Source organism: Schistocerca piceifrons, chromosome 4, assembly GCF_021461385.2.
Source record: "Schistocerca piceifrons isolate TAMUIC-IGC-003096 chromosome 4, iqSchPice1.1, whole genome shotgun sequence".
Lineage (NCBI taxonomy): Eukaryota > Metazoa > Arthropoda > Insecta > Orthoptera > Acrididae > Schistocerca > Schistocerca piceifrons.
In genome coordinates this window covers 626,479,962-626,500,053 of record NC_060141.1, presented here as the reverse complement: position 1 = coordinate 626,500,053, position 20,092 = coordinate 626,479,962, and the positions used below count along the sequence as shown (strand labels likewise).

General features: G+C 42.3%; 1 protein-coding gene across 1 annotated transcript in view; it reads right to left on the bottom strand.

The window, feature by feature from the left end:
• Positions 1-9,221, bottom strand: part of LOC124796073 (chondroitin sulfate proteoglycan 4) — a 543,527-nt gene extending 534,306 nt beyond the window's left edge. Inside the window, exon 1 of the mRNA XM_047260159.1 lies at positions 8,982-9,221. Coding sequence (XP_047116115.1) covers positions 8,982-9,221 — 240 coding nt within the window. The remainder of the gene's footprint in view (positions 1-8,981) is intronic.
• Between the last annotated feature and the right edge of the window lie 10,871 nt (positions 9,222-20,092).

Here is a 20,092-nt window from a genome sequence, read left to right as displayed (position 1 = left end):
CTTTACAAACCCATACACATCAAATGGCACGGTTTCTGAAGTGAGTTATGTTAATGAATGACTGTGCTACCTACACAACTTGGTCTGCCGGTAGTCCAGCATCTCCTTTGTTGTAATTTCAGCAATACCCAAACACTTTGTATAACAGTACGTTCTAATGTGAAATCTATACAATTATGGAGTTACTAAATAGGGCAAAAAAGATCCAGCTACTGAAACGTTTACCATGCTCCTATCGTCTATGTACATAAGAGTACATACAGGGTGTTTCAAAAATGACCGGTATATTTGAAACGGCAATAAAAACTAAACGAGCAGCGATAGAAATACACCGTTTGTTGCAATAAGCTTGGGACAACAGTACATTTTCAGGCGGACAAACTTTCGAAATTACAGTAGTTACAATTTTGAACAACAGATGGCGCTGCAAGTGATGTGAAAGACATAGAAGACAACGCAGTCTGTGGGTGCGCCATTCTGTACGTCGTCTTTCTGCTGTAAGCGTGTGCTGTTCACAACGTGCAAGTGTGCTGTAGACAACATGGTTTATTCCTTAGAACAGAGGATTTTTCTGGTGTTGGAATTCCACCGCCTAGAACACAGTGTTGTTGCAACAAGACGAAGTTTTCAACGGAGGTTTAATGTAACCAAAGGACCGAAAAGCGATACAATAAAGGATCTGTTTGAAAAATTTCAACGGACTGGGAACGTGACGGATGAACGTGCTGGAAAGGTAGGGCGACCGCGTACGGCAACCACAGAGGGCAACGCGCAGCTAGTGCAGCAGGTGATCGAACAGCGGCCTCGGATTTCCGTTCGCCGTGTTGCAGCTGCGGTCCAAATGACGCCAACGTCCACGTATCGTCTCATGCGCCAGAGTTTACACCTCTATCCATACAAAATTCAAACGCGGCATCCCCTCAGCGCCGCTACCATTGCTGCACGAGACCATTCGCTAACGATATAGTGCACAGGATTGATGACGGCGATATGCATGTGGGCAGCATTTGGTTTACTGACGAAGCTTATTTTTACCTCGACGGCTTCGTCAATGAACAGAACTGGCGCATATGGGGAACCGAAAAGCCCCATGTTGCAGTCCCATCGTCCCTGCATCCTCAAAAAGTACTGGTCTGGGCCGCCATTTCTTCCAAAGGAATCATTGGCCCATTTTTCAGATCCGAAACGATTACTGCATCACGCTATCTGGACATTCTTCGTGAATTTGTGGCGGTACAAACTGCCTTAGACGACACTGCGAACACCTCGTGGTTTATGCAAGATGGTGCCCGGCCACATCGCACGGCCGACGTCTTTAATTTCCTGAATGAATATTTCGATGATCGTGTGATTGCTTTGGGCTATCCGAAACAAACAGGAGGCGGCATGGATTGGCCTCCCTATTCGCCAGACATGAACCCCTGTGATTTCTTTCTGTGGGGACACTTGAAAGACCAGGTGTACCGCCAGAATCCAGAAACAATTGAACAGCTGAAGCAGTACATCTCATCTGCATGTGAAGCCATTCCGCCAGACACGTTGTCAAAGGTTTCGGGTAATTTCATTCAGAGACTACGCCATATTATTGCTACGCATGGTGGATATGTGGAAAATATCGTACTATAGAGTTTCCCAGACCGCAGCGCCATCTGTTGTTGAAAGTTGTAACTACTGTAATTTCGAAAGTTTGTCTGCCTGAAAATGTACTGTTGTCCCAAGCATATTGCAACAAACGGTGTATTTCTATCGCTGCTCGTTTAGTTTTTATTGCCGTTTCAAAATATACCGGTCATTTTTGAAACACCCTGTATGTACCCTTACAGGTTTATCCGAACCCTGTACACCATGACTAATGTAAGAAACTATTTGCTCAGCTGTGTACACCTAAGTACCGTCGAATGTACTCGCGATGCGTGTACGTATCTTTCTTTTAAAGTTGAACACCACAAACAACTTTCGTGCACAGAAGTACAATTAAGAAACTGTGAGAACATTCCGTTACCATGATTTCTTCTTTGCTGACATGACGTTAAACTTGTATAATTTTTATAATTTGTTCTTTCTATATGACATGTTCTTGACCACTGAGGGCTTCCTCACTAGGTATCTAAGGAAGGAAAACTGTATCTAAAAACTAGTCTAAATAGAAAGTAACAGACACGTCACTACAGAGAGAGCGCAAGCATTGATTACGGAACTTTGGTCATATTTTGTAAATAAATTATCCGCGATTTAACCTTATAGAAAATTGGGGAATACGCACTAAGCCTAAATCACCATACCCTAATTTGAATCCTGTCTCTTAATCAATACAGTGTGATTTAAATTACTTGGGACATGAAATCTGGTATCCTAGCTTGCGACGTTGTTATGACAAATGTTTGTCTGCTGGCAACCGCCGTAGTACCTGCTCTCCACGTCATGTAAAATCGCTTTAATGTCTCCGTCTCCTGCAAAAATCAGAAGACAATCTGAAATTTACGTGCGATGTAGATATCTAATTTGCCTCTAAGCGTATTAGAAAGCTACTCTTAGTTTCAACAAGGACCAGAGCGGGCCGTTGTGGCCGACAGGTTCTAGGCGCTGCAATCTGGAACCGCGCGACCACTACGGTCACAGGTTCGAATCCTGCCTCGGGCATGGCTCTGTGTGATGTCCTTAGGTTAGTTAGGTTTAAGTAGTTCTAAGTTGTAGGGGGCTGATGACCTCAGATGTTAAGTCCCATAGTGCTCAGAGCCATTTGAACAAGGACCAGAGTTACTTTAATGTTCTTGAAAGGTGTAAAATTTCGCGTACGAGAAGTTGTTTCAAACTTATAACGTTATGTCTCGAAAACTACTGAAATCACTCAAGCAGATTTTCCATTGATTACTAAAATTCCGGCTCGACAACGGGGCTTCCTGCAGTTTGGTACAGTATTTATTTTATTATGCATAAGCTACGGAAGATGGCTTTTTTTGTCACCATGAAACTCGTAAAAAGTATAAAGCTTTAAGAGTCTATGTCCTTCAAAAATGCGGTAAAATTTCTGAAATTGACTTAGCCTCTAGAGTCTACAGTGCCTCAGCTGTGCCCTTCCTTAGCTTACTTTCATCACACATTAAAGGGCACGCAAGATCAAACGTTATACGAATACTTACTGCAACATTTCAACCGAGATCGGGCAGGAACAACTGCCCATTGGAAGTGGCAACGTAGTAAGAGCCGACAGTGTTAGTTTCCCATTGCTGTATTGTTGGCGGGAACTATCCCTCCCGTTAGCAGTCAACTAGTTTAAATCTGGGTACAAACCATACCCTTCCTTTTCTGTATTTCAGTAAGTACTGTTATGAGAAAATTTCACTATAATGTTTCGAGTTGATTTTGGAATCCCCTAACATCAGTCATGGCAGGTACGCAAGGGGTGGAACGAAATTTTATAGCAGCGGCGTTACAGTATTTTTCACGAGGCCACTACATCTGGCTTTTGACAGAATCGACAGCATCTCCGTAACAGACAATGACTGATAAATGCTTATTAATGGTAATCAGGTCATATTTCGCATTTCAGTGTATTAACTGTCCTTTAAGTTAACCAGAATTGTTCGCTTGTAGTTTGATTTCGCATGTAAGATTCCTTGGGGATGTGCCTACAAACACAGGCCAAGCACGACGAATTGAAAAATGCAACGAAATAAAGTTAGAATTTCCATACTCTAACTGATATATTACAACGAACAATGGGGTGCTTCAACCTGCCTCTGCAGAAGAGGGTGCTAAAGTACTCTCGTGTGGTGGCATGTTAGTGATCATAACACTTTTGTGGCATTATCATAGAGAAAAAGGCAAACTTTTCGCAGTGACTTATATTGGAGCCATCGTATGAAAATGTTAACCATAGAGGCTCCGTTCCATAGTGCTCAGAGCTATTTGAACCATTTTGCGAACTAACACACCGTTCGTTTCTTAAGCAAGTATGCAGTATTTTTATTTCTTTTATTGGTGAGTGAATGTATGTTATACGGGTACAAGGCTGGTGTAGGCTTGTAGATTTCAATTTGGCGATCTGCGTTTATCGTTTATGTTGTTTACATATCCAAGTAGCTTATCATTTGACGTTTGAGGTATAGAGAACCCTGTTACAGAACTTACAACTACAGTCGATTCCAGTATTTTCATTTCATAAGCTAGCCGCGCTAACTACCGTAATACAGAAGCGGTCAAATTCTCTGATCAACAAGCAGAATCGACCCATACTTCGACAAGATATTTAGAGCGCAAATTTAAAATACTGATAACTTACATTGTCATCTTGTACGAAGTTCAATGGGTCAGTAAGCTGAAGTGTCTTCTCGCTTGTGACTGCAGTTTCCTCATACTCTTTGTTGGATGATATTTGTGGAGGAAGTGCAGTACAGGATGTTCATATTTAAAGTTCCACTTTATAAACGCTGTAGAAAGAGAACAAATTTGAACAGCATATTACTGAGGCAGCAGAAAATATATATATATATATATATATATATATATATATATATATATATATATATATGAGCGTGGTTTCTACGGCTGCCGCCGCCTTTCGCACCCCAATCTCCATCGTTCACGGTCATTCCAGTCTCCTTTATCAAGACCTCTCGCCGCCATTGCTTCGTTGACGTCGTCATTCCAGCATCTCGCAGGTCTACCGCGCTTTCTTCTTTGATGTGGAGTCCATTGCCAACCCGTTTTGGCCATCTTGTGTCTGGCATACGCTGTAAGTGACCATACCAGAGTAGGCGCTTCCTTTCTATGAAGTCTAGGATTGTGCTTTTGACATTCATAACCTCTCTGATCTTATCATTTCTAATATGGTCAAGTCTGGAGTATCCACAACTCCATCTCCAGAAATCCATCTCGACAGCCAGCAGGTGATCTTTCTGCCTCTGAGTTAGTTCCCACAACTCTGCACCATATGTTGTGCTACTTTCAATAATTGTGTGGTAGATGGTATTTTTTGTTCTGCCGTGCAAGACAGACAATATACAAAACAATTGAAGACGTGGAAATGACCACATCTGCTGCCGACAAGAAAAAGAATACCATCAAATCTGTCGCTGCACACTCTCTATTGGATGGACCTGCAGTCTTTTGTGGTTGCAGACTGAACTTCAGCATCGACATCAATGATTCGTTTACTCATGGTAACGGATGGTTAACAGTCGCTGTTGTACGTGGTGGTACAGGCGTACCCAATGTATCCGGACTGGAAAGCTTCGTTGATCGTGACATCACAGCCTACCGAACATACCATATCACCGATAAGTGATGCTCTCAATCAGCATCATACAGTCACCCTTGGAGAAAAAAAAAATACTTCAAATGTGTATGAATTCCTATGGGACCTAATTGCTTAGGTCATCGGTCCCTTGACTTTGGGACGACTTTAACTTATGCTAAGGACAACACACTCACCCATGCCCGAGGGAGGACCCAAACCTCCGGCGGGAGGGGCCGCGCAGTCCGTGACATGGCGCCTCAAGCCGCGCGGCCACTTGCGGATTTTTCTTTTGTCATAACCTGCAAGTCTGCTTATTGACATGTCGTTGGAGAAGGTAGTGGGACTCGTTTGTTCACAGAATATTCCATGGCCTTTCATTTTCCACCTCTATGCTAGCAAGAAATTCCACGGCGAGCGTTTGGTTTGCCGTACACGTCAGCAGGAAGCAACTCCTGACGTGGGTGATTTTATGGAAAGCAATACTCTTATGTTTTGTAGGATTTTATGCAATGTGCGTTTGTAAATCCCACCTCCAATGTTGTGGCCACATCTTTGACAAATGTCAGATTAACATCTTCCCTTCCTCTGCCACAATGAACTTCGAAAGAACCTGTCTTTTCGAATTTTGTAATCATTTTCTCCAGACCCTTAGCAGACATCGGACCAATGCTTTTTTTTCATACCCTTCAGTGTTCAGAATTTCTGCAGAGCTACTGGTGCACAGCCATCTTTCTTGTAAAAGCGAGAGGTCGTTCATGGAGACAGTCATTTTGTGCATCTCGGACGCAGACTGAGAGGCAGGTGTATGTCGCACGTCTTTTGATGTGAACATTCTGATGCTTAGAGCGCCATCTGTTGGTGAAATTTTCGTTGTTTTCGCCCTTTCGACGTTTCACCCCGCGTCATCAATATTCTGTTCACATTCTGGGCGTTTTTAAACTGGAACTTCAGTCATGGACAACCTGTGCATCGATTCGCAGAAGATATATACTTTCCTCGAAGTTCTGAGCGTCTGTCCGTCCTCACAATATTACATTTTTATGGAAACTATAGGAAATTGGTAGCGATGAGTCACCTTTCACGAATTAAACTGTTAAATATCCTCATGTATATTGGCACTGAGCTGTAGGCTAGAATGCGTCAGTGCACGAAGAGTAGTTTCCTTCACATTCGGTAATTACCAACAACCAACCAATAAATAAACAGTCGAACGATCAGCACTGATGATCTTCAACCTCACAGGCAAAGTAACGTAAGGGGACCACACCGTCGTCCAGGTCGAAAAAAGTCGATTTTCCGTTTTCATCATATTTCGATAGATTAAGGTTTTATTTAAGTACTCTGAAAAGTTTTGCTGAAAATTTTTTTTCTAGCATTTAAAGACCATTTTCCTACCACGTGTGTTTATGTGCGACGCTCACTTTACTGTCACCCACTTTTCGGCATATATTTTAGATCTTTATATCCTCTACATTGCACGTTAGAGATTTTTTTTACTCCCGAGTGTGTTGGCTAACCTTGGACTGCAACGGTCCGTATTCTTTTCTTTCTGCTGTTTGTAAACAACACGTCTTCAAACATGCGGTTAGTTTTGTTCAAGTGGGACTGCGAGTAGTTGTTACAGAAAACTTACGGGTATACTATGGGCAGGCAATTAGGAGAAATAAAGAAAATCTGGAGGCAGTGGAGAGAGATGTCTGGGCCTTATTCTTCCATAAGTCCTCTACTGATGATAAGCCATGTCCTGGATTGTGTCCATCAGGAGAAAATTCGTGGTGCAAATACAATAGGACTCAGGCAACTGGAGAATCTTATTCTCACTAGCATTCTCTTCCTGCTGCAGTTATTACAGCAGTTAAGCCTATTTTCAGAGACTTGGCTCATCCTGACCTTCTAAGGAAATGTCTGTATGGGCAGACACAGAACCCAAACGAATGTTTCAACAGCATAATTTGGAACCGGCTTCCTAAAACTGTATTTGTAGGCATGCATACAATGAAACTGGGAGATCATGATGCTGTTATTACATTCAATTGCGGTAATATTGGCAAGTGTTGGGTACTAAAATATCTGGGAATTAACCCTGGTGCGAAAAAATGAGGATAGCCGATGAAGACAGGTCGGCGTCTAATACGGCCAAGAAAGCAAGACAAACTTCCAGGAAGATGAAAAAGAAGCTAGAACACCTGCTAGAAGCCAAAGAAGGGCCATCATATGCAGCAGGACAGTTGTAATTAAATGTAAGTAACAAATTTCAAAAGTTTTTTCTTTAAAGTTAATTTCCCGCAAACTAAAATTTTCAATACATATGCCCCTTTATCTTACAAATTCTGAAGGTGGGAAGGGTAAAATACAGGGAGCGAAAGGCTACTTACAATTTGTACAGAAACCAGATGGCAGTTATAAGAGTCGAGGGGCATGAAAGGGAAGCAGTGGTTGGAAGGGAGTGCGACAGGATTATAGCCTCTCCCCGATGCTATTCAATCTGTATATTGAGCAAGCAGTAAAGGAAACAAAAGAAAAGTGCGGAGTAGGTATTAAGATCCATGGAGAAGAAATAAAAACTTTGAGGTTCGCCGATGACATTGTAATTCTGTCAGAGACAGCAAACGACTTGGAAGAGCAGTTGAACGGAACGGACAGTGTCTTGAAAGGAGGGTATAAGATGAACATCAACAAAAGCAAAACGAGGATAATGGAATGTAGTTGAATTAAGGAGTTTTGCTATTTGGGGAGCAAAATAACTGATGATGGTCGAAGATATAAAATGTAGACTGGCAATGGCAAGGAAAGCGTTTCTGAAGAAGAGAAATTTGTTAACATCGAGATAGATTTAAGTGTCAGGAAGTCGTTTCTGAAAGGATTTGTATGGAGTGTAGCCATGTATGAAAATGAAACATGGACGATAAATAGTTTAGACAAGAAGAGAATAGAAGCTTTCGAAATGTGGTGCTACAGAAGAATGCTGAAGATTAGATGGGTAGATCACATAACTAATGATGAGGTATTGAATAGAATTGGGAAGAAGAGGAGTTTGTCGCACAACTTGACTAGAAGAAGGGATCGACTGATAGGACACGTTCTGAGGCATCAAGGGATCACCAATTTAGTACTGGAGGGCAGCGTGGAGGTTAAAAATCGTAGAGGGAGACCAAGAGATGAATACACTAAGCAGATTCAGAAGGATGCAGGCTGCAGTAGGTACTGGGGGATGAAGAAGCTTGCACAGGATAGAGCAGCATGGAGAGCTGCATCAAACCAGTCTCAGGACTGAAGACCACAACAACAACATTCCCCTATATATCAGAAACTTAGCTAAGTGAATGAAATTTTAAGAGACTCTGTATAACATAAAAAGCCACTTCTGGTACTACATTCATTAATATTCCCCCATTGGGAAGTTCACAGAAATATTTTCTGCAGAAAAAACTTAATATTTTTTGTTAATAAATTTAAAAAAGTATTTCTTAAAAACTATGAAATGGATAAAGTTGATTTTAGTACAGTTGACTCTAGTAGCATCATGTAACATACAGTAAAATATTAAGGTCCTGCATCAAATAGTTTTTTTCAGAAATGGATCAAATACTTGCCTAAATTAACATGGTTTAGATAGGCAGAGCGTGGTCGCCTTAACTGAATCTGTTTACGTTTGCGCAATTCTTGGTACTCTGGCACCAGAAAGAGGGCGGCGTGGCGTCCTGAAGCAGTCTAAGGCGGCGGCTGCTGCGGCGTACCGTACCTTGAGTCTGCCGGTCTCGAGGATGACGAGGCAGTAGTCGATGCGGCCGGCGGCCAGGAAGAGCATGGCGTCGGCGCGCTGCGTGCGGAAGCGCATCTCCAGCTCGGTGGTGCTGCGAGCGTCCTGGAGCGGCACCGCGATGTAGCTCGCCCCGTAGAAGGACGCTGCAACAGCAGGGCAGCCAGGGCCGGCGTCAGCCACCGCACAACACCCACCGCCCCCTCCTCTCTCTCTCTCCATGCATCCCCTTTCTAAGCTCCTAACAGCAAGATAGGCTGATTTAGTGAACAGTAGGAAAATGTGCTGCGTTCTCTTATTTGTAGGTGTGGGCAGTTCCCGTCACTTACATAGTGGAGAGAGGAAGCATTTCTTTATTTACAACAGTTTCATATAGATCTATGCTATTACTCTACAATTCACAATTCCATCCACTCTCGAACAGCGCGCAGGAAAACCAAAGACTTGATCTTTCTGTGTGAGCTCGGTTTTCTCTTATTTTATGATGATCGTTCCTTCCTACGTAGATGAGCGCGAAAAAAAAAAAAGAAAAAAAAATTCACACTCCGAGGAGAAAGTTGGTGACTGAAATTTCACGAGAAGATCCTGCCGCAACGAAAAGCGCTTTTATTTTAAAGATTGGCACGCCAATCCGCATATCATACCCGTGGCACTCTCTTTCTTGTTTCGCGATAACAAAAAATAAGCGATACTTCTATGAACTTTTCCCACGTCTTCCGCGCAGCCCTGCGCCGCGCGTGACATCTGAGATTTTGTACTCTCGCTAAGGTAAGTTATTTACAATTTAATAAGTTAGTTTAGTGAAAATGATGAGTCACAGGTAGCAAATGCGTTTAATAATCATTTCTTTAAAATAGCAGAAAACATCGGGACAAACAATTCAAGAGCCAAATCCCAGCGGAATGTAGAAAATGTAGCTTTCATATAATTCAGTCATACCAACTTGTGAAACTAAGAAAATTACATGTTCTTTCAAAAATAAAAGCTCATCTGGTTCTTTTGGTGTTTCCAATTGAATACTAACAATCTGTGCCAGTGGAATAAGCCCAGTAATGAATGTATCACTAACTTAAGGCTTTTCCAGAGAGACTGAAATATGCTGGTATAAAACCTGTATTTAAGAAACGTGATATGAGAAATGTCAAAATACTAACCTGTTTTACTGCTGATATCACTCTAAAATTTTTGAGAAGATGATGTATTCTAGAATAGTTTATCACCTTAGCAACAACTGTATCCCTAGCAAATCACGGTTTGGGTTTCAGGAGGCTTGCTCTACTGAGAATGTTATTTACACGTTCATTCACCAGATGTTAGAAGCATTGAATTATAAAATAGGGTGGACTGACATTTTCTGCGGTTTCTCTAAGGCATTTGACTGTGTGAATCATAGTGTGCTCCTAAAAAATTGACGTTTTATGGGACTGATGGTACAGCCAACCAATGGGTAATGTCACATTTGACCAAGAGCATGCAGAAAGTTGTACTTAGTAATTCAAGCAATATAGTCCAACCACATAATTCCGACTGGGGAGAAATCACGAATAGGGTTCTCCAAGGTTCAGTCTTAGGCCCACTACAGTTCCTCAAATAATGAGCGATTTTCCGCCTAGTATACAACAAGCAGAATTAATTCTCTTTGCTAATGACACTAGTATTGTAATAAACCCAGGCATATGTACAGACACAGAAGAAATGGTAAACCAAACTCTTAAAAGTATCATTGACTGGTTTTCTGCGAATGGTCTTATCCTCAATCTTACAAAGACACATTTTCCGTTCTATACATCATGAGCTACTACATCAATGGTACATGTAACACATGGTGAGGAAATAATAAATAGGGTGGAAACTTTAAATATCTTTTGAGTCCATATTGATGGGAACTTCAACTTAAATAAAACACATTTTAGAACACCTAAAACAGTCACATGCGCGCTTAGAATCATTGTAAGTCTTCAGGAGAGACAAACCAGTAATTTGATATAATTGCGTATTTTCATTCAACAATGTCATGTGGAATAATGCTCTGGGGTAACTCATCTTTAAGAAAGAAATCCCTTATTGCGCAAAAACGTGCTGTAAGAATAATATGTTGTGCTCACCCACTATCACCTTGTAGGCATCTATTTAAGGAGTTGGGCATTCTGACTACTGCTTCACAGTATATTTCTTCCCTCTTAAAGTTTATTGTAAATAACCCACTACAGTCCAAAAGGAGAAATGAAGTACATAATTACAATACCAGAAGGAAAAATGAAATTCATTTCTCCACATTAAGCTTGTCTTTAGCACAAAAGGGCAGCACAATGCTGCAACAAAAATTTTTGACCACTTACTCAGTCCTGTGAAACGTCTCACACACAGCAAAGTAAAATGTCGTAACAAACCGAGAAAGTTTCTCCTCGACAGCTCCTACTATCTCGAAAAAGAATGGCTATTACTGTAATTTGTAGAAGGTGGTAGGTAGGAATTACTAACTCACATCTGTTTTAGTTTTCACTCAGAAATGTTCAGAATGAAACCGATTGCACAAATTAATTTGCAATTCGAATGTAAAATGACTCTGAGCATCATTACGATTTACCATGTAAAATGATCCATACAACATTTAACTATCTCATGTTGATCCCATACCACTCAGCAGTACTTCACAAAAGAAAGGACCAGCGTAGTGTAGGCAGTCTATTTAGCAGACCTGTTGCATTTTCTAAGCATTCTACCAATAAATCGCGGTCTCTGGTTTGCTCTCCCCACAACATTACCTGCATGATCGTTCTGATTTAAGTTATTCGTAATTTTAATCACTAAGTATTTAGTTGAAGTTACAGCCTTTGGATTTGTGTGTTTTACCCTGTAACCGAAATTTAGCGGATTCCTTTTAGTACTCCTGTAGACGACTTCACACTTTTCATAATTTCCACTTTTTGCGCGATACAGATATATTGTCTATATCATTTTGCAATTGGTTTTGATCTCTGATGACTTCAGAATACGGTAAATGACAGCACCATCTGCGAACAATGTAACTGAGTTGCTCAAATTGTCTCCTAAATCCTGTATGTATATCATGAACAGCACAAGGCCTATAACACTTCCTTGTGGAGAGCCAGATATTACTTCTGTTTTACTCGATGACTTTCCGTCAGTTATTACTAGCTGCCACTTTCTGACGGGAAATCACAAATCCAGTAGCACAACTGAAACGATACTCCACACACTCCATAGGAACGCAATATGGATTACAAGTTGCTTGTTAGGAATGTGTCAAAAGCCTTCTGGAAATCTACAGATATGGATCCAGTTGGAGATACCCTGTCGATAGCTCATTACTTTATGAGAATAATGAGCCAGTTGTGTTTCTCAAGAATAAAATTTTCTGAACCCGTCATGACTGTATGTCAATAAATCGATTTCTTCGAGGTAACTTACAATGTTCTAACACAGTATCTCGTATGTTTCAAAATCCTACTGCAAACCGACGTTAGCGATGTGGGTCTATTTTCTCTTTTGTGTATTGGTATGACATGTGAAGCTTTCCAGTCACATACTATAGGGATCACGCGGTATACAGCTAAGGGAGGCATAACCAAAATTCTGGTACGTATTGACGTTTCGGACTCTTGTTTTCATTAGGGGGACTTCACATGTACCAAAAATATATTAAAATAGGTTCGACACCATCCCGAAACACTTATCATATTTTAGTAGTGATGACGTGGCAGCCTGAAACGGAACGATCGCCGGAGAAGTTAAGACTACAGCAAAGTTCCAAACATAACGGCAAGCAAAAGTGTTATCTTAGTCAAAGGAAGAATCCGTAACGTCCATAAATCCAAGTTCTCTGGATATGCCTCCCTTAGTTGTACGTTACTTGATAAAATACACGTATCAATTTTGTAATGAAATATATATAGATTTTGAGATTAAATACCCACTTGATCTTTGCAACGGCATACGATGTGCGTCAATAAAGTAATGAGACTGATGTGGAAAAAAAATGTTGCTTACCATTTTCCTCAAGTTTAGTGTTGTCTCCTTCAAAGTGGTTCCCTTCTGACTGCAAACACTTTTTCCAGCGTTTCTGCCACTGATGATAACATTTCTGGATCTCATCTTCTGTAATATCCTCCAAGATCCTCGTCATAGCTTTTTGGACATCTTGTGTTGCTTGAAAATGGTATCCCTATACCGCCGTTTTGACTCTTGGAAACAGAAAGAAGTCGCACGGAGCGATATCTGGTGAATAAGGAGGCTGTGGTAGTAATGAAATTTGTTTTGAGGTTAAAAATTGCTACACTAACAGAGCAGTATGGGATGGCGCATTATCGTGATGCAGAATCCAATTATCAGCAATGTTGGCATGGGCACGAAGAACTCATTTACAAAGTCTTTCTAAAATTTCTTTGTAGTAATATTGGTTAACTGTCCGTCCAGGAGGCACCTACTCTTTATGAAAAATTCCCTTGGAATCAAAGTATCGCACAAGCATGCATTTCACTTTTGACTTTGACATGCGAGCTTTATTTGGTCAGGGTGATCCCTTTGAGCACCACTGCGAACTTTGGCGATTTGTCTCTGGATCGCACTGAAAAAACCAACTTTCGTCACCAGTGATAACACTGCTCAACAATTTTGGATTGATTTCCGTTTGCTCTAAGAGATCGGCTGCGACATTTTTCCGTGTTTCTCGCTGTTGTGGTGTGAGGTTTTTGGGGGCCATTTTTGCACAGTTCTTTCTCATACAAGATCTTCAGTTATTATTAGACGAAACGTTTCTAGATTGATGTTCAGTTCTTCTCCGATCATTTTCATTTTCATGGATAATCTTCGATCAGATTGTACGGGTTTACGCACCCTGGCCATGTTGACATCCGTCCGTGAGGTTGATGGTCGTCCACTGCGGTCTTAATCTTCAACATTCATTCTACCGTTACTAAACATTTTAAGCCAACGAAAAACTTGATCTCTTGACATAACATCCTCTCCAAAAGCCTTCTGAAGATGTCGTCGCTTTTTCACCCAATTTAATTAAAAAAGAAATGGCATACCTTTGCGCAATATTATGCAGTTCCGTTTCCGTGACGAGAGACACAAATACGTGTTAACTTATTACAGGACAACTCGCGACTGAGCAGTTGCATCGATGTGACGCTTGGACCAGAAGCAGCTTATAGACCAAGGTCAAAGATATTGTGCCTACGCAAGCCTGCAGGGTTGCCACATCTTGCAAAGAAACTCAGTCTCATTGCTTTATCGTCGCAGCTCGTATTTCGGGTTCAAGGCATACTACACACTGATCTTGGAAAAAGCCAAGAAGGTATACAAGTCTTTGGAGCTATGTGACCTTGATGTAAGCTTCTCGGCGTTCGTCCTGTTTCAGAGTGCCACATCATTACTATTTATACATGGTAGGTGTTCGGAGATGGTGGCGGGACTATTTTAATGTATTCTTTGTACATCTGAAGTCCCCCCTCATGAAAGCTAAGCATAGAGCTATTGTGCCAGCACATTCTGAATGGATGCTACTGGTTTACTACAAAAGTCTCATGACCAATTCCTGCAGGTGCGTTGGGAAAGGAGCGGGTTGGACATCTGACCCTAATTCGTCATTGGTGTGGAATATATTGCCGTGGAGAAACAAGCAGTTGCTACAACCAACGGCCCAGGGCGGTAATGAAGGGGCAGAGCTGTCTTGTGCTGGCGCAGCTGTCTGATGGGGCAATGCCACTAGAAAGGCGCGCCGTTGGCCTGCAGTGGCGTGGTGATGTCCGCTTGCGAAGTCTCACCCGTGTCCGTCTGGTAGCGTCTGGCATCGGCGGACGCCCAGTGGAGCGGGATCTGGGGAGGGACTTAGTTCGACCATCGGTACATCGACATTGCGTCTGGAATACCAAGTATGTGGTCCTGTAGGATGGCGAATGGAGACGTCTGCTGACAGTTCGTGAATGAACAACGATGGCCTCAGGGCGGCTGCCCCCTTTACACCATCGTCGATTCCGTAGCACTTGCCACCTGGACGATCGGAATTTATACACGCCAGGTCGGAACTGTTGGTGAGCAGAGCCTCACGTCTCACTTACTCCACATGCAACAATCCCGCCGAAGCGTTCCAAGTTTCGGTAACATCGTTTGCTCATTGACCAAGCAGTTTTGACCGCGTACCGAGACAGGCGTGATGGCAAAATGCTCCACTAGCTGATTACTGGAACCAGTATGATCATGGCAACGAGCAATTGTACACGCCCGTGCCACTACAATATTCGTAATCATAATAAGTGCTCGCAGTTTGTACACATTATTCATAAATGTAAAGATGCCATCACCATTAGCTCGGTTTCAACAAAAAGTTGGTGGCAGTAGGCTACCAGCTCTGGAGTAGCTGCGCTGCCTGTTACGGAGGAGGGCGTAATACGCAGCCTTTATCATGGTCTAGCTTGGTATTTTTCATGTACACGAATCAATGCTAGAGGCAAGTACTTTTAAACACAATTACAAGGATATTAAGAGAATATTCGACCGCATCCGGTGACGCACTATATGCAGGGAAAACGGGTGAAATCAACTCAGAGAAATAAATAGTATAAATAAAACACATTATAGTAGGAATAGAGAAATGGTAATTCAAGTTAGTGGTAAATATAGTTTACGACACTACGAATAAAACTTTCTGGCTGCTTGGCAGCGTTACTTTGAAACGGTCAAAACAACTACAAAATTGACACTTCGACAATTTTTAGAGTTGATTATACTGTTTCAAAGAGTGGCAAAAGGCGATTTGCTAGCTGTTTTGACTGTTTCAAAATGACGCGGCAGACTTATGCCGGCTACCACGATTTCTTCTACTTATCATTTTCTTCATCTTCAAGTAATACTTACCGAACGAGATGGCGCAGTGGTTAGCACACTGGGCTCGCATTCAAGAGGACAACGGGCCAAACTCGCGTCCGGCCATCCTGATTTAGGTTTTCCATGATTTCCCTAAATCGCTTCAGCAAATGCTGGGCCGGTTCCTGTGAAAGGGCACGGCCGATTTCCTTGCTCTTCCTTCACTAATCCGGGCTTGTGCTCCGTTTTTAATGTCCTCGTTGCTGACGGGATGTTAAACACTAATCTCCCCCTCCTCCAAGTAATACTTACACTTAACGCCCTAAATTGTTTGTTGCATAAAACATCTGCCTTTTTCAGTTTCCCCCAAGACTAGAAACGTTAACCTATCTCTACACCAACCCCATTGTCTCTTCCTCTAGACAGCGTTTTTCATATCTTCTGTTCGTCAATGATTTTGTGGAGAATCTTTGTTATGTGCTCTTAGTTTTCAGCATCTTTCTGAAGCATCACATCTCAGATGATTCTGTTCTCTTGTTCCAGTTTTCACACATAAAATGTGTCTTTCAAGAAACCCAATCAGTGACTTCTATAAAACGAAGAAATATTTTTTAATCTCCTTCGTCAGATGCCGTCTATCAGTATAGAAAACATTTTCCTTTTCTTTCCTACAAGAAAGAATAGCTGAGTAAAATGAACATAACACTTCGATTCATAAACGGAAGGTTGACTACTGTGTTTTCGAGGAGGTGTGCTTGGCATCTTGGCTGATAAGTTTTACCGTGGTGAGACACAGAGAACTATCAGAAAACTGATGACCCTCATGTAGCCTTTACTGAGAGAACAGAATGGCAAAAACCACTAAGCCAGCAATGAAGTTTATACGGGCTCTCTAAATGAACGAATCTAAAAAGGAGAAGAAAAAGAAGGTGATAATGGTGGTGATGATGAAGAAGTTTGTGAGAAGGTTGTAGGCAATTTCTAGTGTAGCCTAGTTCCAGTAATTTCTGTCGACATTTAATGTGGCTTTAAGACAAATGGTTATACCGCATGAGAGTAGTGCGTGAAGAGGACTCATTCGTATCCGTAATTTAGCGTAATCTCTACAGGCTCCGTGCCACACAAAAGGCCGTCGCCCGTGGCTTCCCTCTGCCTGGATTTAACGCCTTCGTGCTGTCTAGAGCGGAAATCTAGATTAGTCGCAATAGTCCGCGAACGTGTAGAAGCTTTACTCAAGCAAACACCTCCACTCGTAACTCAGCTGCGAGGCTCCATTTACTGAGTGTATGAAGTACAGCAGGAAGGCCTCTGAAAGGGAACCCTTTCCTTTCCTTTCCTTTCCTCTCTCTCTCTCTCTCTCTGCTCGAACAAACGTCGAGCACACACACACACACACACACACACACACACACACACACAAGCACGCACGCGATTATGTTTCGTGTAGCCGCCCGAAGGACACGTTCTTGCTGAAGAACACGTTCTCCTAGCATGCTCTTTCGCAAAATTAGTGGCCGAAGAGGAGAAAACTTACTCTACAAACAGTGATATGTTCTCATTTTTGTTAACATTTACACCTACACAATTACTCTCCAGTTCACGCTTGCGTGCTTGGAAGAAGTTTCATTAAACCACTTTCAGGTTATTTTCCCTTTCACACGCTTGGTTTTGATCTTCTGCTGATATTGCCGGACGCTAAACGACAGTATCAACTACAAACAATGTAATAGGACGCTCAGATTGTCAACTAAATCGTTTATATGTACACTATTGGCCATTAAAATTGCTACACCACGAAGAAATGCAGATGATAAACGGTTATTCATTGAACAAATATATTATACAAGAACTGACATGTGATTACATTTACATGCAATTTGGGTGCATAGATCCTGAGAAATCAGTACCCAGAACAACCACCTCTTGACGTAATGACGGCCTTAATACGCCTGGGCATTGAGTCAACAGAGCTTGGATGGCGTGTACAGGTACAGCTGCCCATGCAGCTTCAACATGATACCACAGTTCATCAAGAGTAGTGACTGGCGTATTGTGATGAGCCAGTTGCTCGACCACCATTGCCCAGACGTCTTCAATTGGTGCTGGCCAGGGCAGCAGTCGAACATTTTCTGTATCCAGTAAGGCCCGTTCAGGACCTGCAACATGCGGTCGTGCATTATCCTGCTGAAATGTAGGGCTTCGCGGGGATCGAATGAAGGGTAGAGCCACGGGTCGTAACACAACTGAAATGTAACGTCCACTGTTCAAACTGCCCTCAATGAGAACAATAGGTGACCGAGACGTGGAACCAATGGCACCCCAAACCATCACGCCGGGTGATACGCCAGTATGGCGATGACAAATACACGCTTCCAATGTGCGTTCACCGCAATGTCGCCAAACACGGATGCCACCATGATGATGCTGTAAACAGAACCTGGATTCATCCGAAAAAATGACGTTTTGCCATTCGTCCACCCAGGTTCATCGTTGAGTACACCATCGCAGGCGCTCCTGTGATACGTCAAAGGTAACAGTAGCCATTGTCTCCGAGGAGATAGTCCATGCTACTGGAAACGTCGTCGAACTATTCGTGCAGATGGTTGTTGTCTTGCAAACGTCCCCATCTGTTGACTCAGGGATCAAGACGTGGCTGCACGATCAGTTACAGCCATGCAGATAAGATGCCTGCCATCTCGACTGCTAGTGATACCAGGCCGTTGGGATCCAGCACCGCATTCCGTATTACTCTCATGAACCCACCGAGTCCTTATTCTGCTAAGAGTCATTGGATCTCGACCAACGCGAGCAGCAATGTCGCGATACGATAAAACGCAATCGCTATAGGCTACAATCTGACGTTTATCAAAGTCGGAAACGTGATGGTACGCATTTCTCCTCATTACACGAGGCATCACAACAACGTTTCACCAGGCAACGCCGGTGAACTGCTGTTTGTGTATGAGAAATCGGTTTGAAACTTTCCTTATGTCAGCACGTTGTAGGTGTCGGCACCGGCGCCAACCTTGTGTGAATGCTCTGAAAAGCTAATCATTTGCATATAACAGCATCTTCTTCCTGTCCGTTAAATTTCGCGTCTGTAGGACGTCATCTTGGTGTAGGAATTTTAATGGCCAGTAGTGTATTAGGAACAGCAGAGGGTCTATAACGTTTCCTTGGGGAACGCCAAATATCTCGGTGACTTTCCTTCAGTTAGAAAAAACTATGACCGCCCTGAAAGGAAATCACGAATCCAGTAGCACAACTGCGGCATTACTTCACATGCGTGCAATCTGATTAGAAGGTGCTTATGAAGAATGACTTTCTGGAAATACAGAAATATGAAAGCAATCCGAGATGTCCGGTTCATGGATCTAGTTAGTTCGTGAGAATAGAGAGCCAGTTGTGTTTCACAAGAAGGAAATTTTTTGACACCATGTTGACTATACACCAGTGTATGGTTTCCTTCTGTGTATAACGTTTGACCGAGCGAGATGGCTCAGTGGTTAGCACACTGGACTCGAATTCTGGCGGATGACGGTTCAAACCCATGTCCAGCCATCCTGTTGTAGGTTTTCCGTGATTTCCCTAAATCGCTTTAGGCAAATGGCGTGGTGGTTTCTTTGAAAGGGCACCGCCGACTTCCTTCCCAAATCCGATGGGACCGATGACCTTTCTGTTTGGTTCCTTCCCGCTATATCAACCAGCCAACCATAAAGTTCGAACATAGTATGTGTTCCAGAATTCTGCTGCAAATAGATTACAGTGAAATTGGTCTATAATTTAGGGTACTACTTCTATTTGCTTTCTTGTATGTCTGTGTGATCTGTACCACTGTGCTGTCCTTAGGTGTAGATCTTTGCCGTAGAGAGTAGCTGTATATAAGTGCTAAATATGGGGTTGTTGCATCAAAATTGTCTGATAGGGATCTAACAGGTTTACGGTCTGGACCAGATGAGTTGCCTTTGCTGACGTAAGCTGCTTCGCTTCGCCGAGGGTATCTACTTTTAAGTTACTTACGTTCGAAACTGCCTGATTCGAATTCTGTAATATTTAGACCTTCTGCAAATGACGAGATGTATAATTTTGACGGATGATGTATGAATATTGGAAGAAAAATACGGAAATGAAGCTTTAATTTAAATTTTTAAGTCGTATTTAGGGACTTACTAATGTTCTGTTACAGCGATGACTTTGTCAGGCTACCGTTAAATTTAGCTTTTATTCTGTTTGTTTCAGTGCTCTTATACATAATCCGTGAACAA